The 21,275-nt window shown below is 37.2% G+C and overlaps 1 protein-coding gene across 3 annotated transcripts in view; it reads left to right on the forward strand.

Moving 5' to 3' along the window:
- The first annotated feature begins 7,849 nt into the window (after window positions 1-7,849).
- LOC149567614 (uncharacterized) overlaps window positions 7,850-21,275 on the forward strand; it is a 131,846-nt gene continuing 118,420 nt past the window's right edge. For all 3 annotated transcript variants that reach the window (XM_089820861.1, XM_089820862.1, XM_089820863.1), the window contains exons 1-5: window positions 7,850-8,193; window positions 18,982-19,071; window positions 19,310-19,390; window positions 19,545-19,676; window positions 20,749-20,970. In XM_089820861.1, coding sequence (XP_089676987.1) covers window positions 7,969-8,193; window positions 18,982-19,071; window positions 19,310-19,390; window positions 19,545-19,676; window positions 20,749-20,970 — 750 coding nt within the window. In that variant the 5' untranslated portion in view covers window positions 7,850-7,968. The remainder of the gene's footprint in view (window positions 8,194-18,981; window positions 19,072-19,309; window positions 19,391-19,544; window positions 19,677-20,748; window positions 20,971-21,275) is intronic.

Below are 21,275 nucleotides of genomic sequence, written 5' to 3' on the forward strand. Positions count from 1 at the left end.
TGAAGGGCATCTCCAGCTCTTGAAAGCAAGCTCCACATTGTTTTGATGAACCCATGTCATGCCCCAAAAGTTCAAAATTTCAGTCCAGACTTCCTGAGACAAAGAACAACTCAAAAACATATGATCCCTATCTTCATAACCCTTTCTACATAAAGAACACCTGTTAACCAAATTTATACCTCTTTTTTGCAAATTATCCAAAGTCAGAATTTTGTTTTGGAGAAGAGTCCAATAGAAAATGTTAATTTTGGGAGTGAGACCCTTAATCCAAGCTAGAGTCCAAAGAGGTTGATTGTTCTTATTCTTAGGAGCAAAGATAGAAGAGACTTTGAAATTCCCACTAGGTTCAACAAACCAGATAATCTCATCCTCCAAACAAGGGTAAAGAGAGACAGCATTAAGGGATAACTGGATATTATTGAACACTTGGCTAACATCAGTTAAATTCACCCATGAGTCATTCTGCCAGTAATGACAAACAAGAAGGCCAAATCTCTGCTTGCAACGATCAATAAAGGTCTTGTCATTAAAATCTTCAGTCAAAGGGTGATCCAAAAGCTAGATATCTTCCCAAAAATTCACTTTAAATCCATTGCCAAATTTCCAAGCACAACCTTTTTAAAAAGTATTCTTGGTCCCCTGAACAGCTGCCCATATGGAGGAAGAGTGAATAACATCAGGAGAATCAAGGAAATCAGGAAGGGAGTAAGCATTGGAGAGATACTTATATTTCCATATGAAACTCCACTCTCTATTGTCATGATACACTCTCCACCCCTGTTTGGCAAGAAGGACTTTATTCAAACTATTGGTTTTCCTAATTCCTAATCCCCCTTCACTGCGAGGTTTACAAACTTGGTCCCAAGCAATTAAAGGCATTCTCCTTTTATCCTTTGAGCCAAACCATAAGAAATTTCTTTGAATTTTATCAATTAACTCAGCAAATTTAGAAGGAATTCTAAAAGACTTAAAGCATAAGTAGGAATGCTCTGGAGACAGGCTTTGAGAATAGTTAACTTACCAGCTTGGCTTAAAAGATCACCTTTCCATCCCGCCAACTTTTTGTTGAATTTGTTAGTAAGATCTTCCTAGAAAGCATCAGGGACCTTCAGACCAAGGGGGAGCCCCGAGTAAGAGGAAGGGAGAGAACCTATAGAACAACCCAAGATTTTAGCAATTTTAATTTGTCTGTGGATAAGGGTGTTCATGAAGAACACAACACTTTTTCTCTAGTTAACCCCTTGACCGGAAGCAGTAGAATATAAGTTAATAGCCTATTTTAAAATTCTAGCTTCCTTCACTTCAACCTTTCCCATGAAGATAGTATCATCAACAAATTGACCATGGGAGCAAGTTAACGGTTGAGAAGAAGGTTGTAAGCCCTTGAGCAGACCTTTTTGGACCAACTCCCCAATAAATCTCCCCAAACAACCAACCATAATAACAAAAAGGATGGGGGATAAAGGATCTCCTTGTCTTAGCCCACGAGAAGGAAAAAAGAAGGGAGAGGAACTACCATTAACTAAGACCGCTATAGAGACAATAGAAACCAATTGGCGAATCAAACCCACAACCTTATGATCAAAGCCAAAAGCAAGCAAAATATTACAAAGGAAAGACCAATCCACTCTATCATATGCCTTGGCAATGTCTACTTTCATAATGAAACCCTGATTGTTAGAACAAGACAAGGAATGAATATTCTCATGAGCAGAGATGATAGAATTAAGGATTTGTCTACCAGGGACAAAACCATTCTGTTGATCAGCAATAATCAACGGGATCACCTTAACAAGTCTGGAAGTTAGAACTTTGGAAATAATTTTATAGAAAGAGTTACAAAGGCTGATCGGGCGAAATTGATCTGGAGAATCAGCCCCAACTTTCTTAGGAATAAGGCACAGAAAAGTGGAGTTGAGTTCTTTGAGCAACTATTTAGCCCCAAAGAATTACTTAACCGCATCACAGACATCTATACCAACCACTTTCCAAAGCTTCTGGAAGAAGAACATGGGGAAACCATCAGGGCCAGGGGCTTTATCTCCTCCCAACAAACTAACAACCTTGAAAATTTCATCATCCTTAGGGATTGAACATAACATTTTATTCTGATCCTTAGTAATCAGTGGTGGAATCACTTTAAGAAGTTCAGCCTGACTTTCCACATTAATGTTAGAATCAACCGTCATAAGGGAAGAAAAAAAAAGTCACCATCTCATTCATGATAACCTTATCATCAACAATTTTCACATCACCCCTTTTAAGATGTGAGATGCGAGTTTTGGCCCTGTGCTTTAGAGTGGAAAGATGGAAAAACTTAGTATTTTTATCCCCTTCTCTCAACCATAGCAATCAGGATCTCTGTCTACAAAAGATTTCTTCTTTAGTAATGATGTCATGGTATTGGACAAGCTTTTCATTCTCTTCAAGGAGGAGATAAGAGGTATAACCTTCCTTCTGTATTTTTTCCTGAATATTAAGAATATCCTCCTTAACCACATATTTGTTCTCAAAAATGTTCCCAAAGTTGTTCTTGTTCCATTTTTTGACTTCCCTTTTAACATTTTTTAGCTTGGAAGCAATTCTAAAGAGGGCAGTACCTTCAATCTCAATATTCCACCAATCTTTCAGTTTATTTTCAAACTGAGGGTGCTGTAACCACATCTTCTCAAATCTAAAAGGAAAATTCTTCTTAAGATTAATCTTATCAGTAAAGAATAAACGAGGGAAATGATCCGAACCAATTTTCTGACAGGCCTCTAGGCTACAGATGAAGTCTTTAGTCCAATCAGGAGATATAAGAGCACGATCCTGGATTCCATGGAGGTCCAAGTCCATAAGGCCCTCATTATTGATGAAATCCCTTAAATCCAATCTTCTTTCCAATTGAGTAGCATTTCCTCCCTTTTTCTCGTGGTCATATAGAGGGACATTAAAATCTCCCATGATGATCCATTGGGCAGAATAGTTATTCCTTTTAAAGTTAGAAATGAAATCCCAAACCTTTTTCCTTGAAGGCTTTGAGTTAGGAGCATAAATATTCACAAGATACCACTCTTCCTTCTGGTTTGAACTAGAAATTTTGGCTATCATAAGGTTTTTACTAGCAAACAATATAGTTCCAGAGAAACAGTTCTTCTTCCATAACATCAAAGTTCCTCCTGAAGCTCCTTCAGAACTGCTATCTTTTAAAGAATAGTTATTAAAAGCTTTGATCTGTTCTGCTTTCTCTTTAATCATCTTAGTCTCTTGAAGCAGGAGAAAATCAGGGTTTTGTTCTCTAACAAAATTCCTAACAATGTCCAATTTATGAGTATTGTTCAACCCCCTAATGTTCCAGGTTATGATTTCATATCCATTTTTTAGGAGAAAAATCCAGAATGGTTGCCTGCCTCCCATAAGCAATATTCTGCATACTTTCTAACTCTCTAGTTTTCTTCATAGATCTTCTTCCAGGATTACCGGGGGATCCAACATCTGGTTTTACCTTAATGTGTTGATCTATTTTTTTTCTTCCAGTTTTTTCCAAATTAGAAATAGGAGGTTTTGCCTTGCCATGTTGATCTATTTTGCTGCTTCTAGTCTCTACCCCCTTGGTATTGTTCTTTTTTTCAACCCTTTTCCTTTGGATAGGTTTATGAATTGAGCCATTTTCTTTCTTGTCTTCCAATGGAGGAGGTTCCACCATAGAAGGGTCAATTTCCATCTAGGTTTGCATCTGACTCTCCCTAGATTGAGAAGGAGAAGAAACTCCTTCCTCTGGTAAATTTCCAATATCAGCCAAGATTTCACCATCCTCGAGCACAATTTTGTTATCAATATCTCCCCATTGTTCATACAACCTTTGGTAAATAACAATTTGTTTAGAGATATTTGCTTGATTTTCCAATTCTTTTTCAGGTATACTGGTTTCATATTGTGAACCGGGACCTTCTTTCTCAGAGTTATTTTCCTCAGAAGCAGTCTCTTTCTCTACCTCAACCTGTTGTGTTTGAAGCTTTTCATTACTTTTTTGTTCTTGGCTTTGGCCTATTTTGGGTTTCCACACTTTCTTGTGTTGAATCTTATTCTTTTTCCTTTCCAACCCACTACTAGCCTGTTTTTTACTTTTAAAGGGATAGTTCTTGACCAAGTGCCCCTGCTTCTTACAGACATAACAGGAATTAGGCAAATCTTCAAACATGATTTCTTGAGATTTTTTACCCAGCTTGGAGATTAGATCCACCTTAGCTGGGAGGTGATTCAAGTCTGCCACCTTAACATAAAGTCTGACACAATGAAGTTTGGATCTAGAAGTCGTAGCATTATCCATAGCCACTAGTTCACCAAAGGAACTAGCATTACCCTTAAAGATATCTTCATGCCAGAATTCGAGAGGGAGCCCAGGGAGTCTGGCCCAAATGGGAGTGGTTAAGAAGAAAGAGTCAGAGAGGTCCATATTGGGTTCCCATTTTTAATGGTAAGAGAACTTTTACCAAAAGACCATGGTCCTCCACAGAGAACTCTATCCATATCTTCCTTACAGTTGAAGATAAACGAAAAGAACCCGTTCAACATGGGGGCAATATCAATCTCTCCTCTAATAACCCATAATCTTTTCACCATCTTTCTAAGAGTGTCAATATCAGGTCTAGTGCCTAAGAATTTTCCCACTAGAGTGAAATCCATGGAAGACATGGAGAAATCAACTAAAGGGTCTGGGATAAAGACTTGAAACTCACCTTTCTCCCAATAAGTATTCGCAGTCACCGGCGGAAAGAGAGACTTTCCAGTTGGTTTCTTGCCAAATAGGGATGACTAGGATTTTCCTTCCAAAGCACCTTGCTTCTGTCCTCCAAAAGACTTATCCTTGAAAGAGACAACATTTTCTTTTTCCTTCTCGAGATCCTATCCTGACACATGAGAAGCAGAATGAGATCCCAAAGGTGGGTCACGGACCCCACACAAAAGTTCAGATTCACCCGAAGACTTTCCATTGTCCACCTCAACCAAAGATTCTGACACCGTAAACTTCTCAACATCCTCTATCATTCCCCCTGAGTCAGTACCGCCAGCTAGATTCCCCTCAACCAATTTCTCGCCTACCCACGAACCAGCTAATTCAAATTCTGAAAGGGCGCTCAACATCTCGCTCTCTTGTTACATTTTTTTCACCAACATTGTTGAGTAAGCTCTTGTAAGGGTTTCTTTTCATTAAACCTACTCTTTCTAAGGAAGAAACTTCTTAGATAGAAAATTGTCCACAAGCATAAAATAACACCTAAGGGTAAATTAATAGAGAATTACAACCACAAATTGATTTGGAGAAAGGAAAATGCACTCTTTCAAACAAATAGTTGGGTAAATATGTAACAATGTATCATATAATTGCTTAAACATTACACATCTTATTAGTATGAGTGGGTTAGTAGTCATACTACATCTTTGAGAAGCCATACCATTATTATTTGAATGTACTACTACTTTCTACGATCATAGGCAATTTGGACACACACACACACACACACACACACACATATTCTTTGTTGTGGCAACCTAAGAGTCTCATTTGTTGCTAATAACAAAAAAAGAGATATTTTTAGTCCTATAGTGTTCTACATTGTCATACATACTCGGGCTTTGTGTTTAACTACTAATCTTGGCATGGGAATTTATACCCAACAAAGATATTCTCCAAACACTACTTCCTTCCAACATCTACAATAGATTTGGAGTTTTTAGTCCTATGTATGTTCATTGTTGCCAACAGCTCGAGGCAGCTTGATGATTTCCCTAGTATGATTTCATATTTGACTAGAAATATTCAATAAATCAACATAAAATAGAATGATTAGAATTAACATTATTTCATATTTAGTTGATAGCTTTTCTCATTTGTTTTGTTTATAACTATTATTCTAAAAAGACTTGTAAAAATTATAAAACCTCAGAAAACTCAATAAAAGCTAAAACACACAAAACTTACATAAAAATAGTCTTGCCTATCAAAATCAAACTTAGCAAAAAGCACACATCAAGGACTCTTCACTACACTATGACTCTATAATTACAATTGAGAAATGCAAGATCTAGGACCAAATAGGATGAAAAGTGGGTTTCTGCATGAACAAGATGACTAGGAACTAAGAAATAGATCCAACAAACACATATTATAACTAACCTAGAATATGATTTTGTGGCTAATGTAGAGGGATTGCGGTGCCCAAGTCAACATGCTCCCTGAACTAGGGCACCTTGCTCAACCTATTCTCAATAGTCTTTGATATGACAAATTGTAGATTGTAGCTCTCCTCCTAGTTTGATAGTATCTCTGCCTGTCACCTATATCTACACATAGAATAAAAAGGAAAAGGTTGTGTTAGAAGGGGTTTGCCCAAGTCAAACTCTAGATTAGGAATTAATCTTTAAATGGAAATGAAATATGCTTGAAGATACAGTGTGTTGATATGTAGTTGAGCATAGATATAAGAATTTTATTGTCTCGTACCTTGATGACATCATGCTCTTTGAATGTCATCATAAATGTTGATGTAATAACAAGGCTCCACAAAAACCTAAAAGGAAATAATCAAAGACATCTTTGCATGAAGATGGTTGAAGCTTACCATAGTGAAGAGTATGGTGGGACAAAACACATTGAATTTTGAAAACTTGCTCATGAGGACTTGAGATGCAAAATCATAGTTAAGAGCTCTCTAATTGACTTAAGTGTCTTGCAAAATGAGGGAGGTTAGCTTTCTTTTATACCTCTCCAGACCATTTTCTAGTGTTAAACTCAAATGATGTTAATGCAAGTTAAAAATTCATGTTAGAATAAGAAAACCTCTAAATGGTATCAATTTGGACTTGAACATCGAGCAAAGGGGCACTTAGGTAAGCTTGCTCCCAAAAGCAAGTTGCCCAAGGCACCTTGCTCCCTCCAATGTGGTCCCGAAAGGGACCTAAGATCTTATTTGGAGAGAAGAAGCCCAAATTATGGTCAAACTTGAATTGGAGTGAACATAAATGGACATAAGAGGCCACACATGTTAAAATAGGGCCTAGGTAAACAATAAATTGTATAGTGATGCAATTTACGATGTTAGAGTGTAAAAAAACAAGTTGCCATTTCCATGACACATTGCACATAATAACTTTCCAAAGCACTAACTCATGACTCACCCATAGTAGTCATCTTGAAATAGTTATTGTCATATTAATTTAAAGAAAGTGTCATAGTCCCTACATAACAACCTATGACACTAGTCCCCTTAATCTTAGGACTTCCAAAGTGGGTGCAAAAAATAATATTTGAACTCTATGGTTGAGACACCTTAATCTCAACATATTATTGGTTTAACAACTCACTATAACAGTTCATGATATGATGGATAACTATGGATGAAGTTAACAAATAGTACAAACATTGGCAATAAGAGAGTTTGTCAAAGACGTGTTAGATAAAGTTGTTCTGAGAAAACCAATGAACATATATGAAGGAATAGTAGTTCATTCCCTTGACACTTTACATAGTTAAGAAGTAATTCTAAGTTACAAATATTTGCTTCTTTTAATAATATACAAATTATAAATTTCGATCAAACTCATAAATGAAAGCAAGAAATATAATGCGAATACAAATTCTTGATTAATATATCGAGAGTGGCCCTCTAGCCACATTTATCTATAAGAAAATAATCATTTATACGAGGGTGATTCAGCTCCTTCCAAAAAGAGAGATCCCATTTTTCCCAATACTTGGTAAGAAAGTGATTCCAAATTAATTAACACCTAAACAGTAGGTTACGTTTATGAAAGCTCTAAAATTGAGGACGACGATAAAAAAATGGAGCCTAGAAAAAGCATTCCGTTTTATTAGATGGAAATAATTCTTCATAAACGAGGTTGTAGGCAGCGGAACTAGCCCTACCTGTGTTCAAATCGTATTACAAAGCAAAGCAGAGTCTTATTCAACAGAAAGCATTGGCTATGTTTCTCCGCCCGGCTCCTTGTTTATCCTTCTCTCTATCACCCAACACTAAATTGGTGTTGAATGCTGAGTGCTACTCGCGGAGAAGAGTGGGCCGAGGGTATTTGAGTTTGAGAAGAAAGACAAGGAGGTGGTGCGCGGGGGGCGACGCAGCGCCTAATCATAATCAGAATGGCTTCTCTAACTTTAGCCAAGGAGAAGGACCAGCAGCATCTTCTGTTATAGTATGCTTCTCATTACTTTGCTTTTGACACTACAATTTTAGAAGCTCGCGTTTTGTTCAAAATCCCTCTTGAAAGGAAACCGCCAGATTTAATCGTGTGCAGCGTAATATAACTATTTTCAAAGGAACTTGCACAATGATATCACGACTCTTGGATAGGAAATATTATTATCAATTCAGGTTTTTTTTGTCCTTCAAGACCCCTCTTCAAGGAAATTTCATTAGTAACGTGTAATCTTTCCTCAAAGATTAAGTTTTGTTTAAAGCATCATGCTCTCAGTGTCTATTATCGTGATTATTGTGACGAGACTTGTGACTTATGCTATGATTATTGAACTGTGAGGCTGTAGTTGTCATTTATGACTCTGCAGTTTCCATGCAAGATGACAATTATCCTACCATTTTTTCTTTGTGCACGCTACATTGTGTTAAAGCAATGGTCCCATTGAGGTTCTGCACAAATAGAATCGGTTTTAATAGATAGGCACCAAGAGCCATGAGGTTTCGAACCTTTACAAACAGGTTTTAACGATCTGGATTTTTTGTTCCTTATTATCTAGAGGCTTTTAAATTTTTTTGGTACGCAATTTGGCTAAATGTCTTCTCAGATTTTGTAAAGAGTGTCGATAACCTCCAACCTCTTCGCTAGCAGAAAACTACCATCTTAAATAGGTGGACATCCAACTTTTGGAGAGATTGTAATTTTGTTTCAAGAGTGGACTAAACCACTTGTACCGTGCACACTAAAACTAGGAGCTGCAGTCCCCTTTGCAGCTCTGTTGTGAAGAACCTCCTTATAGCAATATCGTGAGAATGCTCGAAATAACAGAATACAAAGTGATAGCAGAACTCAGAATGAATCTACTGATCGCAGGCCACTTCGAGGGGGTAACCTCCTTTGAGCAAGCTCAATACAATAAATTCGTCCGTGCCCATCAAGGGCCTCAACCTATTCTTATATACTGAGTACGATCTAGAAAAGTAATACTACCTATGCATGTGGGATAATAAAATATACTCACGGGACGACTTACAAAGCATATGCGTCCAACAACACTACTCTAACAAAATAAACAGAAGGAACACACAGGTTCCTAACATCTGTTCCTAAGACTATTTGTCAAACTTTCTAAATCAGGCTAAGAGGAAGTGTATTTTTCCCCAGCGTATTTGATTGTTCATGCTTACAGATGGTTTTGTTTTGTGTGAATCACCACTCATGAATATGAATCAATTAATTAATCTCAGAATTACACAGTTGAATACTGATAAAAAGTAAAACGAATAATTTGATAACTGGGAAAACACCTCCTACCTGCCGTAGATAGTGTGTCACATATTTTCTGAAGAGTTGACAAGTTTTACAAGGACATGCCCACAAGGCTGAGGTGATATCTAAAAATACAAAATTTGTCGTGGACTTTTATTAGAAACTATCTACTGAATTGATTCAAGAACTTTTTTTCTTATCAAGGAGGGTGAATTTCGAATAAGCACTTTCAAGGCAAATCTCACAATCTTGATGGAAACCAAACTTATCTCTAGTAAATTGAAGAATGGTTTTACATTCACCAGGCTGTAATTTAGACTCTAGAGGTTGGCAAAATGGCAAGTGTCTTCATGCAAGCAAGTCAGATTTGAATGTCCATACCACGTGGACAGAGAAAGTTTAACCTTGGAAGTCTCAGTTGCTTCCATTAACACAAAGAAATTCAACTGAGGGACTTTGCTAAGAAATAACGGTAATAGATTTCTATACAGTTAGGCACATGGTATTATGGTATATATGGAGGTTATGGATTAGCCACAACATGGTGTATATAACATTTACTTATAATTAGTAGGTAATCTTTGATGAAGTTTATAGCCAATATGTCGATAAAATATTATGTGGGGGGTCATGGGTTTTCCATATTCCCATATATTTAGAGAGACCTTGTAATATTATGGATTACTTGTATGGTGGTAGGGAGATGGAGTTGTGTAGTAGGATTAGCTCTAGTTGCAAGAAGTTTCTTGCAATGATTATTTCTGTAAGGATTACTGGTTTAGATGCATAAAAATCAATTTGGAAATCCTAATTCATTTATGAGGAGAAAACATCTGAAAGTACCAAATTCCAGAGAAAATTTGAAAATTCTTGACAGGGTGATTGGTTTTGAGGGTGATGGGGACCAAGGGACTAAGTGTGGGTACAATAGCCGGGGGAAGAGTGGTGGGGTGGTGCAAATACATATAGTACTTAAAAATTTAGTCATAAAAAGTTATACGTATAAATACCTATAGCTATAAGAATTGCAAACAAATCTTGGCATACTATGTGAAGTTTGAAGTTAAACTAATAAATATTAGAAACGTGACAATGACTGTATTCAAATTTGAACAATTACAATGGTGGGTAGAGTTTTGGACATTTGAGAGCAAAGAAAGATTTAAGAATCGGAAATGAAACATTTGGCACATTTAGTGAAATTTTAACTAATAAACATAATAAACATGGGAGTGCTTGCATTTACAAAACAATGGTGGGTGGAGATTCAGGGTGAGGGGTTGGGGGGGTTAGGTGGGTCTGGGGTTAGAACTTTGTTGATGTTAGTTTTATACCACTACATAACATATAGCAATTGAATACTTGATATAGAATACGAAACTCTCAATCCTCTCTTGAAAAGTAAATACTCATAAAGAACATGAGAAAATGCCAAGGATCTTTACAGCTGTGGATACTAACTCAGTTATATTAATGTGATTTGCTGGTTAATCACATAGGCGGGCTTACGTTGTTCTTTCAAGGATGTCAAACTTTTGTTGTGATTGTGATGAAATCTAGCTTTGCAACGTATATTGACTTGACTTTCTCAATTTACTTTTCCAATTTATCTCACTTCCAACTTCACCCTTCAAAAGTTCCAACTACTAAACTACTTGCTGCTTTACTTCTACTCCTATGAATGGAAAGATTAGCAGATGGACGGGGATCAAATCTGATGAAAGCTTGCTAGTGGCGCTACCTCTATAGATGCAATGATTCAAGGGAAAAAAGACTAGATTACTGCACAAGGCTTCCTAATAGGCCGCTAGGATGCTAGGGGCCTAGTTTATGGATCCCTATCAAACATTCACTAATATCACCATGCAACTATCCATCTATTCTTACTCTTGCTTAATGACTTTCTTGAAATAAAATCTACTTTAACAACTTCAATGGAATTTAACTTTAACTATTGGAAGTAGAAACCATGCAATAATACCAAGTGTTCTTAATCACCATGCAAGACACAACAATGATAAGAGAAGCAATTTTGGTATTATATAAGCAACAATTTTCTTCAACCCTTTACGAATGAGTGCAAATGGCCTTATATAGGGGCCAAAAATACAACCAATGGTAGAGATTAAGAGGCAAAATCAATGATCCATATCAAATCCCATAAACCCTATCTAGGGTTGCCCCCTCATCAGCCAATGAGAAGACGTCACCTCATCAATGGACCAATGAAAAAAAGAAAAAGTGGCAACCAATGAGAAGGCACCAAAATGGTAGCCAATCAGAATCAGACACTACCCCTACCCAAGAAGAAAGGAGAAACTGCCACTTGGGCTTACATCAAATGATCCTCTAATATAATTCTACCCTTTTCTTTCATCTTCTTAGCCAAGGCAATGAACTTGGCTAGCCTGTCGTTGACTTCCTTCATGGGAAGGCAAGGTGTGTGCTTCATCTTGAGCTCAGCTGAATTCATCATGTTGCTCGTTGCTTGCAGTGTCTTCTTATGATCCTTCTCATATTCTTTCGCATATTCGATAAAGGCATTGAGGGAGGCAAGGGTGCCCAAATGCTTATTCCTGATGGCAACCTTCCCCAACTCATCCAATCTTGATCCAAACTCTGTCTCATTGATGCTCTCCTCTTTGATATCTTCAAAATCAAGTGCAACCCCAACATGGCTCATCATGGTTTAGATGGAAGCATCAACGCTTGCGCTATGTTGTGCAATCTCATTCCCTATCTCTTCAAGTATCATCAATCTAATGGTCAAGGTAACATACCAAGACTCCACCGTACTCCTTCCTCCTTCATCCACCAACTTGGTTCTCTCCAAAAATCTCTCCGATAGCCCAATAACTGCTCGTAGCCTGGGAATGGCTAAGTCCTTAACTGGAAGGAAATCCTTCCACTCCCCTTCAAATGATCTGAATTTGTCTCTAATAGCCACCAATGACCTGAATGTCGAGATAAAGGAAGGTAGGAAATTTTGCCCATCTTGAATTATATCACTGATCCAATTTTTTATTTCGTGCAGTTGAGCTGATATCTCTTCTATGTTGCTCCCACTGTCTTGTGGAAGGGCTGCCTGATGCAACTATTGGATAGGCTATCAATCTCTCCAATACTTGTTTCCGACCTCCAACTTTACAATCCTCTTGTTTGCCTTCCTCAACCTTTCTCTAATTGAAACCATGCCTTCTTGGATCTCCTCACATTCCATGTCATCCATGATTCTTCCCAAGTCACGGTCTACTATCTCATACTCCTGGGCTACAATCTCATCCACTACATAACCCTCATCATCGCTTCTGATTACCTTTGCCATTGTTTTTGCAATTTGTTTCTGTTTCTCACCATCTTCCTTTTCCACTAATCCTTGAATATCTTCAACTGTTCGGACAGTCACCACCTCGCCTCTTGGCATAAGCATTTGCCTTAACCTAGTGGTGCAGTGCATCTTCCCAAATCTGGATTCGGTTCAACTAACAAAGCATCACCAACAGCCTCAGGTGTCTGGCTTACTTTCTCAATATCAATTGGCCTATCCTCTTCTTTACTATTGACTGTCATATCACCACCATGCTGGTTCTCCGAGAGAGGAGAGTATTCGGTACTGTTACTATAACCACTTGATTCTAAAACAGAGCTCACCTCTACTTCGATCCTTTGTCCACTTGTATTAACCTCTTGGCTCCTAGCCTCAATTATGCTTTCCCCTGACGGTGTTGCATTTTGTCTTTTTGCTAGATGCTCTTGATGTTCTTTACTTTTCTCACCCTCCAAATTTCTCTTCTTGCTCTTTGTTGTTGGCTACTGCCCCCACCTTTCTATCTGACTGACTCTGGTAGACTTTCTTTCTTCAGTTTCATCTTCTCATAAGTAAGGTGTACCTTCCGACTTTGTAATTGCCTTAACTTCTCATTGTACCATGACTTAGTGTGTAGATCAATTGTCCTTGTAATTGCCTCTAAGGAAGGGTCCTGATGATCATTCCAATCCACTGGACCCAATTCTTTTCCATCCACTGTATCATAATCTTCTCTTAGCACATTTTCATCGTCTTCTAGCTGATCGGGAATATCAAGGCCTCTCCATTTGATTGCCCTCATCATGGTTACTGACAACTTTGATAAAGCTAGCTTCCTCACATGAAAGTCATCCTGTGCATTGGCCCAAAAATCTTCTATAGTATGAATATGTCTGAATGTGTTTTCGTGAGATGCCTTGAAAGACCATTAGGATCGAATCCCTGTCTTGCTCTATACCATCCTAGATGATACTGTTCTAACTCCTTCTCTGCAGCTGCAAAGGCAACAAGATTGGGGCAAGTATCATTGCCTATTCCAAATGAGAAGGTAATCCCTGTCTCACCTTTAAGTTTCTTCATCTTGTCATAATGCTCAAGTTGCCTGGCCAACTCCATCAAAACTATTCCGTCGGGTGGGTACCTTGTAAGTCTCTTGGGACAAACTGTACTTCCTGCTACTCTGATATATGTGAATTGCAGAAATTGGATAAACCAACTCCCATACTTCTTAACTTTTGCTTCCGCTTCTAATGAGAGCCTCCTAGCAGGTATCCCTTGTAATATTCTTATCGTCTTCATAGCAAAGGTGTCATAAAACATCTTATAATCTTTGGTGTTGTGCAAATGAAGTTGTGGATAAGACTCATGCATCGAACATTGCCCCGACCCATTGCCAATCACTTCTAAGGCCTTGGAGGCACGCCCAAGATTCGGTTGAGAAGCACAATAAGGTCGCCATACTCTAATTTGAAATCTAACTTGGTGAGCTTTGATGACTTGGTAACTCTCTTCTTGCCTTTGTGTAACCAATTCTGCTTTAGATGAATGAAGTAGGCATCCTGATTATCCTGAAAGAACTTGGCTGTTTGATCCATCATTACCACTATCATGCCTTTATGCTGGGGAATATTGAATACTTCTTCGACCACTTGTTCACTGATGTTAGCCAACACTCTCTTCCCTACATCAAAAACGATAGACTTGGTCACAATATCAAACTAGGATGCACACTCCATTACCAATTCCAGACAATGCAAGGTAGGGGGGAAAGCCGTCGCATGTACAATTCCGCTCTTGTAGATCTTCTTCGCCATGGGGGATTGTCCTTCCTTCAATCTATCCTTCAACTGTACCATGTTCACCGTGCTGATATTGGTGTCACTTATTCGCCTCATTTTCGAGAAGAAGGTGGTCTTAGGTATCATGTCTTCCTTGTCTTTCTTGGTATTCGTTCCCTTTGGGTTCTTGCTTGTTCTAACATCCACCATCCTAAACACTTATTTCTACCTCTTCACTCTAAATGATATGGACTACACTATTAAATCTCCAACTTCTTTCTATCAATGGAATCTAACTTATTTTTGCCTCTCCAAATCCTATCTCTACACTTATAATTGCCTCTCTAGCCTAGGGGTGGGACTACCACTTATTTCTGCTTCTTCGTTACCTTAGGACAGACTACACTTGTATCTCCCAACTTCAATCCTAGGATGGTCTAGCTTATTTTTGCCTCTTCAAATGTCCTATCATGAAATCTACACTACTTCAGCTTATCAATGGAGATGATGAAGTAGTGGGTGAAAAGTGCAAGAAGAAGATAAAGGAAACGAACCAAGCAAGAACAGGAAATAAAGTCCACCTTTAAACCCAATCTTCAGCTCTAAAGATGAATGAAAATCTTACCTTAAATCTGCCTTCTACCAACAATCAGGCCTCTTCAAGTTCAGATCTAATCTCAGAAATTTCAGTCCTTCAAAATGTGATGCCTTAGCAAATGGATTATTTGCAAAAATCTGCTTCTTTCACCAAATTTCGACCTCCTTGCCAAAATCGCCCAACTAGAAGGAAAATCGCTGCCCTAGGGTAAAATCAGAATTTTGCCCATCTAAATTCGACCATGCTTGCAAAAATCAGACCTCAAAGCATCTTGTCTCTCCACCAGACAAAATCACCTTAGCTGAAGGAAAAATTCACTACCCTAGGAGGAAAATTAGACCTCCAAAATTGTCCAATCTTGCCTAAAATCAGATCTTCACCCACAAATTTTCCTTAGGGTAGAAATCGCCCAGCCTCTAGGAAGAAAATCGCTGCCTAAAAATGGAAATCCTCAAGCCAAAATCGCTGCTAAAGGAGAAATTCGCCCAACTAGAAGAAATTGCTCAACACCAAGCAAGAGGAGTGGAAATGGAATGAGGAAATAAGAGGGGGGAAGCCCCTTCTTATATCCTCCTGTTGACCTGTAGAGTGGGCCGACCTGCCTAGAGGGAAACAAAATCTTAAGTTAAACCCCCCAAAATGACCCAGTTTTAAATAAAACATGAAAATGACTAAACTCCATAGTGAAATTGACCCTTTTAATTGCCAGTCTGACCCAAAATTGCAAAATAGAAATAAGGTACGTCTATGAAATGTCAAAATTTTCATTTAACAACATTTTGACAATTAAAATATCATTAAAATCGAACCTAGCAAGCCAAAAATCAATTTTCAATTCCAAATTACCAATTTCCTTTAACATTTCTAAAATCCTCTAGGCAAAATCTCAACCAAATTAATGAGATTTTGCAATTTAATCCAATTTCAATTTTGCAATACAATTTCAATTTTTTAAAACTAAATAAATCCTTTTCTTGGCAATCGAAATTCAAAAAATTCAATTTCACCATCAAAAATTTCTCTTCACTGAAAAATTTCAAGATTTTCCAAAACAACTAAATCTAAAATTCATTTTGAAAATGTTCAAGCTTGTTCAATTAAATCAAATTTTCAAAATCTAAGTCCAAAGTTTGCAATTTTACCTTGCCAGGTATCACTTTAACCATAAAAAAAATGTTGCTGTCGAAACTTGTTAGGCCTAAGGACGAAATTACATGTTCTGAAAAATCTAGTTTCGCACCATGTGAAAACAAACCAAATCCCTTTTCTGGCCCGAGGGCGCCCAAGGTGTAAAATCACCAATTCAAAAACCTTTGGACAACTTCAAATTTTGCTAAGGCAACTGAAAAATTTCCAACACCATCAAAAATTGCCAAGGCTTGCCCGAAAAAGGGGGTCCCCAAAATTTTTGGGGTGATGGTGTGAAAACCTCACAACAAACTACTAGTAGGGTCGAGAGGCAACACTCCTTGTGAGCTTTGGGGCAATGTCCTTGGCGCACTCCTGTCGTGATATGAGGCAAGGTCGTGGGGTTGAGGCTTGCCAACAAGCATAAATAAGGCCTACAAAAGGCCCAAAACCTCACAAACCTTCGTTATGAATGCCATTTTCACAAGTTAACACCTTTTTTGTTTTAAGTTGATGTTTCTAGTTGTAGGCCACAAGATATTCCTAGGTGTCCCGAGATGGTTGGAGGACTCATGGGAGTCCTTCAATGTCACGCCTTTTGTGACACCCCCAACATGATTGAGAAGATGAAGTCTATAATAAATGAAGAAAAACAAGATCTTAATTGAACTTTTTTCAAAGAGTTGTATTCAATTTGTGATAAGTGATGGAACAAAATGACTGCCTCAGTACATCTTATTGCCTTTGCATTGACTCCCAAAATTTATAGTGCTAAGATCTTTACTATGTGTTAAGAATGTCACCATAGAAAGAAGCTAGTGGAAGGGACAGGAAAGCACATGGTTAACTCTTCCATGATCCTAATATGGCGGATTCAGGTTGGAATGAGTTCTCTGGTTTTGTGTCCTTCAATGGCTAACGTATTTCCTCTCTCCATGAGAAGTACAAGAAGAATGATCACCATGCTTGGTTGTACTTCAATGGCCATACATTGACATCTCTAGAATCTTGCAATAGAGAAGTTTATTATTTTTTATTGCACTCACAGGTTTTGTTTTGTTTTTTTTTTCAAATTTGAAGTTTGGTTTACTATTTTATACCTGTAACTCTCTCACTTTGCCTCAGTAGGTTTATAGTTCTTTATTTGAGCAAAACTTAAGTACATACTCCTTCCATTGAGTGAAACACAATCAATTGGCAGTGAGTACAACAAAGGAGCTTTATGCGCATTTAACTTGTGTCTTCTTACTCACAAACAAATAAGTATAAGGAGAAACAAAATTCTGGGATGTAGACCCAAGCTAATTTTGGTTTTGTTTGTGGCCCACGATCTTCACTTTTGAGGAGTTGGATAGCGAACATACTTTTAATGTGAATGGTTGTTGAATTACATGTGGTTATTCTAATCTACTTGCCTCATTCAGTGTCAGTTATGATGATCATGATGATGCTAGGCTTCAAGATGACCATATGATGCTGATTAATTATAGTGTTATGATTTGTCTTATTGAGCAGTGAATATTTATCATCACAGTTAAGTTTGATAAATTGATATCGAATTTCCAATTCATAATATTGACAACAGTTTTGTTTAGTGTGGTATTTGAACTTAATTGTTGTTTTTTAGGCTACAAATATTTTAATTTATATATGATTTTCATATTATTCTGTATTGAAGTACTCAGAACATATTAGTTCCGTTAACAGAATGGTTCTGTACTGGTATATCATACACATATTTCTGTATTTGTACCCAATTTTGATTCAGCAACTTAGAGATGCAATATAGTATGCCTTCTTATGATTTCTTAATAATTTCTTAAATTTGTTAAGTTTTTTATTCCAACTCTAAAATCATCTTTCTGAGTTTTCACCGAGTCAACTCTAAACACCATGGTGTGGCACCGTGGATAAAGTCTCAACAGATGTGCACAATGATATAATCGAGGAATCAACTGAAGACACCCACATGGATGACCAAGAAGGGTGTAAGGAGTTTCAATCAATATAGAAGAGCAGAGACATACAAATAAGTCACTTGAGAACAATGCATTGAAGAATGTTTAATGCCTCAACTGGTGCAGATTGATGGCTGAAATGATGAAACTTGATTGTCCTATATGAGTGATTCCTCGTATGCAAGAGTTAGCAGATGGAGATGCATGTGATCGGATGGAACTCATGTTGTAAAAGCATGTGCCAGCCATCAACATGACGATGCAAGTAAACTTCTAAATTTTTTTGGAATGCAGTTCTATCTAAAATTTTTCAGAAATATTATCCTCAAAAAGTTGGACATGCTCGAGACACTAATTTTCAGAATTAAATAACACTAATCCTCAAAATTAACTATGTTTAGGAACATATATACCTGGAGATCGTTTTTGAACCATCTAAAATTAAGAGTGAACTTTTTGAGAAGCACAGGATTCTAGAACAATTTAAATGGTAATTGTTTTTGTCAGTTATACTTGATTTTATTTTTGATACTCATCATCTCATGTATTTGAGTCCCCACTTGTCCTATTAGATGCTTTCATATATGGAAAATAATGTTTTACATTCCTGACAGTTGTTACACCTTTAACAGAAACTATTAGTCATCCTTTTATTTTTGAGTATTTTATTCTGAGTTGTTAATTTTTCTTTTCTCTGGCGTTTTCAGAATAGAATATTGATAATATTTATGTTTGCAATGGCTGTTCCAGTCAAAGAGCAGAAGGGAGATTCTTTTGGAGTACGTAAAAAATGTGCAACCAGAATTTTTGGAATTGTTTGTGAAAAGAGCACCACCACAGGTCTAATTTTTATCTTCTGTGATTTCCATTTCCTTTCCTTTGTTCTCATTTTTAAAGAGTTTTATTCCTACCAGTATGTTGCAGGATTTGAATTACTGTAACTGATCACTTTTGTACTGTGCGAAAACATGCTAGGGTCTTCTTTATTGCACTTTTTGAAAGAGAGATGCGCAGTGAGATGCATTTTGTTGAAACTTTGGATAATTTTTAGCCCTGTCTAAGAGATGGATGATTGCAGGTTGTGGAAGCAATGCGTCAAACTGTAACAAACATGATAGGGACACTACCACAACAATTCTTTGCCATAACTGTAACAACTGTAAGTTTTATAGTGGTGCATTTACATTATGGGTGTTACGACTAGAACTTTAACTGCTTTTCCCCTTTGGAAATCATTTATGCAACTAAACTCTCTTGCTGGCTTCTTGCGAGTTTTTGGAAAGGTCATGATAATCTATAATATTTTTGTGCAGGTAGCTGAGAATCTGGCACAACTTATGTATAGTGTGATGATGACTGGGTATATGTTCAAGAATGCACAGTATCGGCTTGAATTGCAGCAAAGCTTAGAACAAGTGGCACTTACTGATGGACAAAATATTAGGGTATGATTAGAAAGGAGCAGAAGAATACTTTATAAATTTATAGAGCCTTTGTTCTGTTGTCATACTCTGCTGAGATTAGTTCCAATCTGTCACAAAATGATTCAGTAAGTGTAATCATTAATGGCAAGATGCAATTTTTGCAGTATAGGGATCATGGTAGCTAAAATCTCTGTTTTGATGTACTTTGCCTTCGTTTGTATTCTTTGTTGTGGTAGTTTCAAAGTTTGGTCTGATGTCATGTTCAAATGCAACATTGGTTATTCATTGTAGTCAACATCACTGAAACTTTTGACTTTGTTCTTTTGTAAAGAAATTGTATTTTAAAGCTGTCAAAATTTGTTTGTTGGAAATGAATAACAATTTCACCTCAAAATAGGTGAGGTTGTGCAAGTTTCTTCTTAATGGAAGGCACTGTATTGTATATTCTATATGTAGTGCTTGTAAAACATCAAGTTTCTGAGACTTTGTGTTGGTGGTCATCAGAAATCTTTCTGTGGTGGTGGTAGTGCTTGTTAATTGTCTTTTGATTTTGTACCTTTCATGAGTTGTAAATTGTAATTGTGATACTGTATGCATTCGATTAGGCTGGAATGCTGCAGCAACTTTAATATTGTAACCTCCATTTGTACCTCCATTTGTACATCCTTCTTTGTATTGTATAAAATTATGCGCACACAGTCACAAATGGTCACATGGATGCACACCATATGTTTAGAAAGTACATGTCTTTCTTTTGGAAGTTTGGGCATTTCAAATAGTTCCTTAACTCTATCCTTCCTATACTGAATGGTATGCTCAGAGTTGTCTTTTAGTTCGAGGAGTTTCTACTTTCTAGTATCTACAAGTGATTCAGTCCACACTTTCATAATTTTTCTGTGGTATGTTTCTCTTTAAATCTGACTGGGTTTTGTAACAGTTTCATCAATAAATGGCTTTTTTTGAGTGGTTTTAGTCCTTAGTTTTCCTATATATCGTACTTAAATTGTGAAGTTTTGCCACCTGTTTGTTGTTGGTTTATTTGGCAAATTAGTCTAATCAGTTTTTCTTATATGTTTGTTTGATCACTCTGCAGTCAAATCCAGATTACGCACGAGGCACGCAGAAAAAAGTAAGCGGTGAAGTAATCAGGTGGCGTAATGATTCCGGGCCAGAGAAAATTGATGCTTTCAAATATATAGAACTCTTAGAAGGTGAAATTGATGAACTGCAACGTCAAGTGGAACAGAGAAAGGCAACCACTGGACAGAATGAAATATTGGAGTATCTTAAGTCACTTGAACCCCAAAACTTGCAGGTATAAAATGTTGAAGTATAATTATATTTGCTTCTCAAATGTATCAAGAACAAATAGAAAATCCTTACGGATGACTATTTTGTCACTTTGCATCAATCAAAAACTGAAAGTAAGGAATAATGCATTTGGGTTTGGAAGCTGTACTTTGTAATTTACAATGTACATATTTTACCATGGCCCCCACCAGAAGCATCTACAGTATTGAGAATTACTGGAAATACTACACACGAAGTACCTGCCCAGACCCTAATCAAAAAATAGAAAACTGATATTTTTCACTTTTCACTTTACTGAAGGTTCCATCC

Source organism: Cupressus sempervirens, chromosome 3 (genome assembly GCF_028749045.1).
Source record: "Cupressus sempervirens isolate cs-2001-9-10 chromosome 3, ASM2874904v1, whole genome shotgun sequence".
Taxonomy (NCBI): Eukaryota; Viridiplantae; Streptophyta; class Pinopsida; order Cupressales; family Cupressaceae; genus Cupressus; species Cupressus sempervirens.